Here is a 12,338-nt window from a genome sequence, read left to right on the forward strand (position 1 = left end):
AAGTATTTTACATTTCCACCAATAACAGGATCTTTTAGACTTTGTTTACAGTGTAGCCGAAAAAGGAATATTGTGAAAGGGCTCAACATAGCTCAGAAAAGGGCCTTTTTTACCCCAAAACTTTGCAAAGGTGCATGCCTATAGCGAATACAAAGAGTGAGGACAGGGGTTGGGTTTAACAACACAGTACACAAGGCAACACTTGCTAATGATAATACATGAATAGCTTCAATTCAAGTTCACTATCAATTCATTTTATTTAATTCAATTAATTTGATAGTTGTCCACAAAGAAGAATATTTATCAATAAATTTAAAGTTGATACCCCCATGTTATCTTGTCAGCTAGAGGTGAACATAATGTACCTGTGCAATCATTTGAGAAACTGTGCTGACCCCAAGGGAACCAAAAGAAAGTAGACCTATCATAAAATTATGATCAGTTCGTAATAGGCGAGAATTTTTTCATATCCATGCATGCCAATAAAGTCCTAACACATGTGTGTATGTCATTCTGTCTCAAGCTGCCTTGTAATTAGTGCAAGTATACGATTTGTGAAACGAAACATCACACTATACAGTTTCTGTTTGCAGCAAGTTCTGTTGTTTGCAGTCAGCATAATTTCACAGAAAAACAAGTGACCCTCTGCAGGATGAGTTAATCATGCATGATTCCATACTCTATCCAATACCTAACTCGAGGTGAAACTATAGATTGGTGTGGCAAGAATGAATAGGTTCTCAAATCGACATTTTGATTGCACGGGTTCAAATCCCTGTGTTCTTTTCGGTCTTTTAATTGATTACATTGGAAGCTTCCTTTAAGAAATAAAGGGTAATGCATTATCCTTTACGCAAATAATGTGTCGAGGCAGTAAAACGTAAATAATGGGTGAGGCGGCGAACCCATTATTTAAACGCTTTTACTGCCGAGGACACATTATTTGCGTAAAGGATAATGCTGCACCTTTATTTCTATTCTATTACTACAAAATAGTGCGATTTAAAGAGAAACTATCACTTTTTTTGCCCAAATATTTGAAATTGTTTACCTCAAGGTGGAGCGCCAACGCGTAGCCAAAGCGCAAGTGATAGCGAGTATTGCAGAACGCGTAACCAAGCGTAATGCTTTGCGTAGAATGCGTAACAGCGCTAATATACTGCATCATGCTTTGCTGTGCGCTGTGATGCAAAAAGAACATAAAGTTTGCTAATTAATGGTCTATCACGTGACGTGTTTCAACAAATCACAGTGCGCGATTTTGAATAATGCGTCGTGGGGTAATAGAATTTCCAATAATTATAATCTTGGGTCTGCAATCCTCACTTGTATCATTTGTGCATTAAGGGTAGACGAGGTATTGTTGGTCGAAGCAACCTAAAAATCGATTTTCATTATCTAGTTCAATATATTATTGAAAATTAACACCTTGATGTTTTGCAAAAGTTCATTCTACAAATCATATACTTTGCAAACTTGCTTAATTTATTGTTGTTAATGAGTTATGTACGTTTTACAAAAGTGTTGTTGTTTCAGCCCTCTTTACAACGTAAGTCAAGAACCGCAGCACCTATAAAAGTATATCTGTGATATTTTAATTCTTCTAAACGCTCGCTATGAATTGAGCAATGCAGTTTTTGCCAAAGCTCATTACCATTCGTAAGATGCTGTGAACTACCAAATCACAACAGTTCTAAATAATTAATAACCTTAAATGTCCTCTGTTCCTGCTACAGATAAGAATTACATGTAAGCCATAGTACAACACAAGGTTTTTGCCTTTTTTGATATTTCAATCAAACTAAATTTAGATATCTACCTCTGTTATGTGAACCATGGTAACAGCTGATACATGAATAATAAAATATAATATATACAAATTACATACCTATATTTGGTTATATGAATAAATTATTCAATTGTTAATATGTTCAATATAAATTGGACGGATCATGAATAGAAATGGACGGATCATATTACATACATACTGAATCAGGGATGCACTTTGCACTCAGCCAATGGTTAAACTGGTAAAAAATACCAAAATTACAAGTGCAACTGCTTGGCTGGTTGCAATTTAGCTCTCTTAAAGCAATAATGTGTGATTTGCATAAAGAATACATTCCTATTTAAATGTTTGTTTTCACTGATCACATTATCCCCTTTTTTAATTTCGCGCCAAACAAATGTGGTATAACGAAGAAATTGCAATTTCATTCCAGTGCCTACAATGCGTGTACTACGCTCGCCGATCGTATTATATGTAATACTGCGCGGAGTATCACGCTCGACGTGTGTACATAAGCTGACATCCACGGGACATGTTAGCAAGCATTCGATCCGTGAACTCCGAATAAAACCGGGGAGAAAACCGGGTCTCCCCGGTTTTAAAATAAAAAGTTAAATTTTACTGTTATTAAAGCACTTCAGGCTTAGTCTTTTTACGTGGTATTTTAGTTCACCACTGGGCATTATAATTATGCCAAAAGTAGAAATCCGAGTAAAATTGAGGGTGTCGCTGTGAAGCAAATCACACATCATGACTTTAATAAGACTCCAGTATTTGGACGGCAAAGCAGGTAGGCTTTTCAAAGGGCAGTCGGACTGATAACCTTTGGTGTATACCTTGCTAAAGTGGAGGTCACCCTGAATACAATAATCAATTACAAACTTTTCAAGAAAACTTAATTTACATGAATTGCACATAAACCTACAATTGATAGCTATTTACAACTAGTTTTATTTACAATTAAAATATTTAACAAGTGGCAACATCAAGATATCATGAGATGTCATTTCAGGAAATGAGTTTGATTTCTCAAAATATCTGATAAATCTCAATTTCAAGTCTCGCAGGTGTGGCGAATCACATTCAGCTATTATCTCAGCTGTTAAGATCCTTTATATCTGAACTTCCTGATATTTGTATCAGTCCAATTCAAATATCAACCTTTCTTAAATTGTAAGTTTTAACTGGCCTTACCCAGGGTATCTATGTCACCTGCCATAAATTATAACTGCTTTCACTTTTAATATTTTACTTAATTACAAGTTATTTAGTATATAAACACGGAAGCACACACTATTATATGATCATGTATCCTCCTCTTCCTCTCCACCTGATGACTCATCTGTATAGCCTTCATCTGAATCACTAGCCATGCTTTTCTTCATAAAATACTCCCGTTCCTGTCAAGAAAACATGAGAGAGTTAATAGCTAGCTTTAGAAGTTTAGAAGTGCAATAATTTTATTTCAAGTTAAAGCATGTTGAGCAGCTAAACTATCACCTCAATCTTAGCCCTAATTCTAATCCTAATCGAAACTTGAAAGCACTCAACAACTCTAAACATCAGATGCTTTTAGTAGCTTTAGTGCACAAAAAATGAAACTTTAGGCCTATATTTAAGTTGGTATCACTTTTGATTTTCGTGTCAGATGCAAGTACAGGAAATATTTAAAAACTGCTTTTATTAACCATGTTGCCAAAATATGTGATATATTATTACATTTAAAAGTACCTTACAAGACAGCCACTGTGGATATTTTGCTCTCAAAAAGTTATGTTAATATATGAAAAATGTCACTATACACTAGGTAATTTACCTAGGACCATTCAATACACATTAATTTACTTTCACATTCAAACCAAATATAGTGTTAGTAATCAAGTTCATAACCAGGATGAAGATGGGGAAGGGGGTGACCCTGCACAAAAATATAATATATGAATAAGCAACAATCATAAAGTTGATACAGATATCTCAGTGCTTATGATAAGGGCCACATTGGGGATCCCAGTACACACCCATGCCAAACATCCTGGTTATGGGCCTGAAGTGTTAGTGGTTCACATTACTGGAGCTTATCTTGGCAATGTGAGAAGATTCTAAACTACCTACCAATCCTATGAAATAGATTACATATTGTAAAACAAAGTATTATGCAGAATTCAAAAACAGAAATCAGTGATTCAAACAGTGCTGAGTTATGAGCAAACAAAAACAGTGAACAGAACCAGTGAAATAAGTATGTATAAAGTGCATGTTAAGATAGATTTGTTAATTTGGTAGAGTACTAATCTAGTCTCGTTCCTCCTTAAAAGCAAATTGCTGTGGTCTCAGTGTAGAACAAGTGTCCAAATCTTTCACATCATTCACACACAAAACACTGTGTTTGTATAAAAGGAAGTGTAGTCACCACTAAAAATAAATAGTCTTTTTTAAAAACTTTAAATAAAGAATTGAAAATGGCATCTGAATGAAAGATGCATGCATCAAAGTGAATCACAACATTGGAATTTCAACTACATAGTTTAACTTCAAAATGTTTGATTTTCTGAGCAATTTAGTTGAGTAATTCATACCAGTTTCCTTTTATATCTCTATAGCAATGATACACACAAGAATCACAAGTTTAATTTAGGTATCTGTCATCACATGGATGCAATGATTGTGCTTCTTTTAGTGGCTCTTGATTAACTTTGCAGTAATGTCACTTTTATTTTTGTGGAGAGTGACTGCACTTCCAATAACACCTGTGATACTAACATACACACATACGCACCTCCACACACAAACACCCCAACATGCGTAAGCACCGGCAAATACAGACAACTGCAGACACATGTTTAAATTTTATTGGCCTTTAGATGAAATTGGATGGGCGTTATAAGGCTTTACCGCCTTCTAATAGAGTGCCCAAGACGACAGGTAAACAGGTAATACCGAGGACTGTTAGAATGTTTGCTACTCAGTGCCGAATAACTGGACAGTTTTTAATTTTTTTATGCTATTTGCAATCTCTTGACAAGTTGACACCGCTCAGCAACCACGGATCTCTGCGGTACCTGTGTGTCAACATTACACAGTGATGTGTCTATGACTGACGGTGTTTACAATAGCACATACATACATCCACACACCCCAACACACCCCCACATACACACACACACAAACTGCACCTGAAAATCTCCTGTAGATTGTCTCAGAAAAGCCAGCAATCCCTCTCTTCCCTGAATCCCATGAAAAAGAAAATGATGTCAAAATGAACAGAAAGAAAAGTAACAAAAGAACAAAATGTAATGAAACTATCAATAGAATTGTAACAAAACTAGCATGCATACAATTTGAAAAAGGAGACGGTCATAGAATTGTAACAAAACTAGCATGCATACAAATTGGAAAAGAAGATGGTCCCTTGAACTAAGACATGGATAATGAAACTACTTTCTAGTCTTAAGGCTGAAAAAAAATCCCATGTATCAAAGCCCTGCAGTTTCAAAAACGAATACAGAATGCAGGTTTTTTAAAGATTTTTTTAAACATTTCTTAAACTTAATTTTGAATTGAGATGTCATTTGCAAGTGTTCAAAAGTACACATAATTGAGGTTCATTTACACAAATGAAGGACAAATATTGATTGTTTTATACCTAAACAATGCGAGTATCAAATCAAGTAAATTTTCTTCAAAATATTTCTCAAAATTTCATGATTTTACGGCAAAAAAATTATTTAAAAAAAAAAGGAAATAAAAAATGAATTTGCCGTTTCAGCTGAAATGGATGTGCTAAGAAAAACCAATATGTGCGGGCGCTTTGAGAGCCTAATAATGTACAAGCAATTGAATAGAGGCTTCTTAAGACAAATGAGCTGTAAAGTATAATTTGTCTTTCTGTACAACCAGAGGCTTTGATTAAAATGAAGCATCATTTGTTCACAAAATACTCAGTATTTATTTGCAAAAAAGTGGCAAACAGCAGGAATATCCCTTGGTTTGATTCAATTAACATTTGTTCCACTTTGTCTAAGAAAAATTTATAGTTAAAAAGAATGTATTCAAAAATACACTGACTAATAGTTTGAAGAGAGTATTTTCAACCAAAACATTGAGTAGGGAATTCCTGCAAATATCAAAATTGAAACTAATTTCATAATGGGTTTAGGTATTGATGAAAACTGCTGGTGTAAGCTGGCTACTAGCTAAGACTTTAATGTTTCTATTCATTAATTTATATCTCTTAGATCATTTATTCAATAAAATAAAATAGATAAATTTGGTGAATTGGTAATATATCTCTAAACATGTTAGTAAGTAAAGCAATTCTCATTCTATAAAATGTATACTATTTGTGCAATCCAAATTTATAATAAATGAATAAATAAATACTTCACTATAAAACTGGTGATAATGGTATCAAACATAAACATGTTGAACACAGAATTTACATAGGAATGATCCAACACAAGTTGTGTTAGCTTTCAGTATGTCAGGAAGTCGCAGAATAGAAATGAAACCACCTGAGTAAATGGATTGGGTCTAAAATTTCAATAGACATATTGTCACAAATAACATGTTGAATGAATGCAAGTATCATAGTTGGGATCATATTTTCCCTTTTTGGAGCCTGGGAATTAAATGTTTTTCTTCTGTCCTTAATTTCTAGTATTTACAAGGTCCCTAGGATTGTAGTGCCTTGTACTGAATGGGCTACCATGAAAATGAAAGCTGAATATGTATAGTATACTCGGTTCTTTCACTTTCAAAACAGCTAGCATGCTATAGCATTCTTAGTGTAATGTAAGATCTAATCAGTCTATAGACATGTCCCTCATAAGACTTTGGTCTATAAGGTAATAAGAGGTGAAATTGATACCAGGTCTAAATAAGGTAGCACAAACAGTACAAAATTGAAAGAATATTGGACAATAAAATGGTCATAACTTTACATCAGGATTTGCTAGATTTGGTTGCATTATGGTTTGACGATTTGGTTTTGCATAACATTTAATATGTTCAAGACAAACTGATATTTAAAAGTCTCATTAAAATGTTTTTGATATTTGACTGATCAGAAATAAATTGTATTTCCAGTGCCCACCCATAATAACTATAAAACTACATGACATGCACTAATTTCTGTATATGGGGGAACTGATATGACAATGAAGAGAAGAATCAGACATGCATTATTATATTTAGGTACTGAATGGACAACATTTGATGTACTATGATGTCACCATCTTTAACCCTAACACCCTATGGGGGGGGGGGCCTCGGATGTGTCCTATATGTTGCAAGCCCCTGCCTGCTGGTATTTTAGAGAAGAGGGTGTTGTGGTGCATTATCTGACGAGTAGAGAAGAGAATGAGGGTGCACATGTGGCAGGTGAGTTGAGGGGGACCGGAAGGTATTCGAGCCAGGGGAGGGTTGCTGCTTGTCAGTTATGCCATGGGAAAGCACATGGATCAATCCTGAATCCTGGGGGGATTACCAATTTTTTTATATTGCAGCCACTTTTTGACAATTCAGGCTGATTGTCCTACCCCCCCCCCCCTACCCACATTTCAAAACAGATTGATGGTAATGGGCCTTCGACCAACAGACCCATGTTGCCTCTCCCTGTGAATATACCTCTGGGCTTATCAGATCAGCATTACATAATTAGTCCAAAACCTTGTAAACACATTCCATAGTGTTTTTGCCTCAAATTTGTGGTGTTCACTTTTTGACCATATAAATCTGATTAATCCTAACACCCTGAGGGGGGTTAGAGGTGCCCTATGTTTTGCCAGCCCTGTCCGCTGAAGGGGAAGCACCCAGGCTATGTGGTATTTTACAGCATTCAGGGTGATCAGGGTTAAAATGAAGTCCACTCAAAATGCACAAATCATTGTAATAAGATATGTCCATTCAATTTTTGAAGAAAAAAAGGCTATCTACACCTATGAATATAGAGGAGAATGTGATTTATTGTAAGCATATAATAAGCAAATATTCAGTACTGGTTTATCATGTGGCATATGAGCACCATGTTGATGATCTGCTGCTTTGTGTTTATGTCTGTTTGGCATCTGTAGGATAGTCAAGGTGAATCAAAAACAATTTAGCAATATATCAATTATACTTTAATAAAAAAAAAAAAGTTTGTCTCGCAAACATTTGCAAAAAAGTGCAAAGTGTGGCGTTTTAGCCCATTTTGAGGATATTGCCGCTACAGGTCACTATTTTTATAATAAAAAAAAGTCTATAAAAAGTCCCAGGGAAATGATGGGTTTCACATGTATGTGGGTGGATTGAAGAGAACCCTTTTTTAAACCTAATATAAGATGAAATTGCTAATGAGACCATGATCACCAACCAATTAGATGGGATGTACCTTGTGCAGGGAAGTACAAGCATGTTTATTGGATGAAATCAATCACATTCTGCTGATGACTGGAGTATGATATTCAGTTTTATTGGTCATAATGTTAGCTATGCTGAATATGGGAATTGGTGGGTGAAAAATGAAACTATCAACATGTTACCTATATCATGGCATGATCTGCATACCTAGTTACACTTTCTTAAATATTGTGTAAATTCCACATTCAAAGATAGTTTAGTAACCCACTTGTTTATTTTTACTTATCTTTGAAATCATTTTATTTTAATCTTTTGATCACTTCGTGTTGACTTATCAGATTACTTACAGGGAAGTTAAAGGCATTTCAAAGCTTTTATTACAAAACAAAGCAAATATCTGCACAAACGAGCTGATTCTCAGCAAAGGAAACAGAACAAGGAAATTAATTTGATATTGCAAATTTAATTGTGCAAACTGCTTGTATTAAGGTGATTTGTAGGGGTTATTGCTAATTTATCAAATAAAATCACTGGATGGGTGCAATAATAGTCAACTACACTGCAAGATTCTCATCTGTGTGACGCCGATGTCACCAGAATGTCACTCCATCGGAAACTACACCTCGGTTTTCCATATCGCCGGTCCGAAATAGCCGGGTAGCCAGCCTCCTAGGTTTCTACAGAGTGACTTCATGCGCGGTGACTTCAAGGGAGAGTCACACCGGTGTGACTACGCCGACTGGACCTGGGTGCTCAGTACCGGCGCTTTGGGTTGCCGGTTTTGCTTTTATTGCCATATTTTTTATATTCTCTTGATTTATTCAAATAATATTCTTTATTTCTTGCTTTTTTAGGGGATTAGGGAGGGGAAATTGCAAACTGGACTTTAAAAATAAGGGAAATATTAGATGAACAAAATAAATTTGTTAATAAAAGAAATAAACATGATCAGTAAACAAAGTATAATTCATGATAAACTAATATGATGAATAAAATACATTTTTTGTTAATTGGTGGTTAATTGAATAACTAAATAAATAAAAAGTTAAGAAATAAATAAACAGGAAGAAACCAATAAACGAAGAATGGAAGAAACAAAGAAACACTTCGAAAAAAAACAACTTGAGAAAAATTGCAAATTTAAAGAAGTTAAAAGTAGGAATATTATAAGAAGCATATCGGCCTATTGATGAATTAATTTATTAAATGTGTAAAATAAATAAATAATTATAACAATAATAATTCATAACAAGCATTAATATTTGCGCGATAAAAAATAAGACAATTTCAAACAAACATTGCAACAGGCCTATATTGATGTGACACCGATTTATAGGCATGATTTGATAACGTAAAAAAAACCCAACATGAAAAACAAATCAAACTAATAGGCCTATAAAAACACCATTTTGAAAAACGGAAAAAGAAAATAGCACAAGCCAAAGTTTTGCATAAACTTACGGCAGTAAAAGTATAAATTTGCAGTAGACCTTTCAGGAAAGTGACAAAAAGTAAAACAAAATGCATGCTAGGCCTATAAATCAATTTTAAATATAACAGAAAAATTCTTGCTTCAAAATAAGTAAAGTTTTGGCAAATCAAAATGTATAAATTGAAAATGCTAGGCCTATAATAGGCTGAAAATTAATATCTCTTTTAAAACATTTAAAAACACAATTCGTTTTAAATATTAAAAAAATAGCATTTCAATAGGCCTATATAACGTTATCATGCAAAATAAGAAAAAAACAAAACATGTCATCTAACCACTGAAGTAAACAAAGCAATGATATAAGTTTTGTGGGAAAACAAGCAAACAAATAAACAAAATAAAAATGTTTGAAATGAAACAAACAAATAAACCAAGAACAAGAACTGCAAATAAAACACACACAGTTGATGAGATTATTAAACAGGCAGCACGAAAAGAATTAAAATATTATAAAAGAGAACAATAAATAAATGAAACAAAATGAATCGGAAGTCTCACAGTTGAAATATAAATGATAAAGAATGCAAAAGCACGATAAAAACAAAACAAAGACGGCAGTAGAACCACAGACCCACTGCACTGTACAGCATGCATCAATCAATTAATTATAAAACCAACTCATTCCATTCATGAGCGTATACAAGCATTAAAACAAGCATGATACGCGTATTTGTCATCATCAGCGCCAGTATTTGGTAGATATACGCTGCCCCCAGAGTGTTCGAACTCATAACAGGGTTCGGTCAACGACCTTCGGCAGCGTAGTCACCTTGAAGTTCGCCGACTGGGCACCGAGCAGGCGACGCATGGGGCACTGGATACGGAAGTCACTTTGATGTGACTACAAGATGTGGACCACTGTCGGAATCTAGTCGGTGGTGTACATCATGAGTCGCCGATGCGGCATCGAGCAGGTAACACATCGGAGGCTAGGAGTTGTAGTCACTACGTGATGACACTGCTGCATAGTGCCCTACTGCCTTGTTTCCGATGTAGTCACTCTCCTGTAGTGACTCTGTCGGCCACCATAGGGTAGGTTATTCTGGAGTGACGGCGGTAGTGACTTCAGAGTTCCAGTGCGATGTAGTCACTCTGGCGCCAGGAATTTTGCAGTGTAGTTTGGTCAGTTTGCAGGAGAAGGAAAGGTATTTTTTGTTTTTTATACATACTTTAATAATCAGATAATAACCAAAATGCTAGGGCACAATGGAGAAATGTTTTATTTTAATTTGCAAAAAGTAAATTTTGACAAAATTGATATCAAAAAAGTAAGTTTCAGTGTTCAAGAAAGTTGCCTGTACCACATATAACCTTTTGTAAAAAAAAAGCTAGCTGGCTTTTTGGTAGTCATACATACAGCCAGACGGAAAAAAGTAATTGCATTTTCTTTGGCGAGACAAAAACTAGAACAAAATTTAATGGTAATATAATATTATGGAAATATCTTAAACAACAAATATTTGAATTCCAAATTATTACATTCATACTAAATTTTGAAAAACGAAAGCAAATAACATAAAACATAAAACATGGTGATCCCTCTCAGAATCACCTTAAATGTGTTGTAATTTCATTAAGGAAGGAAGCATTGTGGAAAATCTGAATCAACATTGCAAACATGAAAACTTTTGTAACAAAGGAAAGAATAATAAGAAACCTTACCCTCATGTCCAATATTTTCTCGCTCAGAATCTTCATATCCACATTGTGATGCATAATCTGGTGTTTAATTTTCTCGATTTCTCTACTTTGTGATAGTTTCTGCTTCTCAATGGCTTGCATTTCCTTAGCTAATTCTTCACTGATTCTGAAAGTTGATAGAAACAAAAAACAAAACATATAAGTAAAAATTTCAGGGATAAATTGCAAATTGTGCTGCCTTCTGTTATTCTTAGCAACATATATATTAATGTTTATGGACATCAGATTTCAAAACCAGTATTCACTGTACTAACACCTATTTACGAAGACCTTTCACACTGCCCGATTTGGCGCGGTTTATGGTGTAAACATGAAGTCAGGTCCTAATTGGCTAATTGAATCACATCATCATCACCACATCATCGCCTCATTCGCCGATCAATCTGCATAGCATCGCGTGATCCAGGCGTGACCTAGTTCTTTTTTATGCAATTGGTTGGCCAGTGCGAAAAGCCTTTGCAAAATAGTATAGTGCCCTCCTTAATTATTACAAACGTATCTCTTAAAATAACAATATTGATACAAAAATACACAAGGCAGGGATATTTTGCACCTAAAATAAGCAGTGGTTTGACACTGTTGCCTAAAATCTCAAAAAACAAATGATCAAGTAACCCATGACCTGCATCCATAACTAGATTTTCAACATTTTTTGTGTCATTGTTAGGGAAATAAATTGAAATGTTGAAACAAGTGTAAGACTCCCAAGGTGACAACAATTAATCATGGCGGAAAATGTGGCCACACCAAAGCATTAATTGGCTAACATCGATCCTTCCCCGCTCCCCTATTGCAATGTTGATTTGGACAACATTGTCATCATTTCTACATTTCAGTCCCCCAACAATGGGGGAGGGGAAGGGGAGAGTGTAAACTGAATGTGCATGCATGTGCAACTATTATACAAAGATAATACAGTACTGTCACATATTTAGCTCTGGCGATTACTTGATTTTAACACCAGCATGTACTGGTGTGGCAACAAATTTCCATCAAGATTGTAGGTACACACAAAAG

General features: G+C 34.9%; 1 protein-coding gene across 1 annotated transcript in view; it reads right to left on the bottom strand.

The window, feature by feature from the left end:
• Positions 1-953: 953 nt before the first annotated feature.
• The window catches only part of LOC140158683 (protein FAM227A-like), a 32,257-nt gene continuing 20,872 nt past the window's right edge, over positions 954-12,338 (bottom strand). The window contains exons 15-17 of the mRNA XM_072181865.1: positions 11,283-11,427; positions 4,963-5,013; positions 954-3,189 (exon numbers count right to left, since the gene is read on the bottom strand). Of these exons, the coding sequence (XP_072037966.1) occupies positions 3,094-3,189; positions 4,963-5,013; positions 11,283-11,427 (292 nt within the window). The 3' untranslated portion in view covers positions 954-3,093. The remainder of the gene's footprint in view (positions 3,190-4,962; positions 5,014-11,282; positions 11,428-12,338) is intronic.

Source organism: Amphiura filiformis, chromosome 8 (assembly GCF_039555335.1).
Source record: "Amphiura filiformis chromosome 8, Afil_fr2py, whole genome shotgun sequence".
Lineage (NCBI taxonomy): Eukaryota > Metazoa > Echinodermata > Ophiuroidea > Amphilepidida > Amphiuridae > Amphiura > Amphiura filiformis.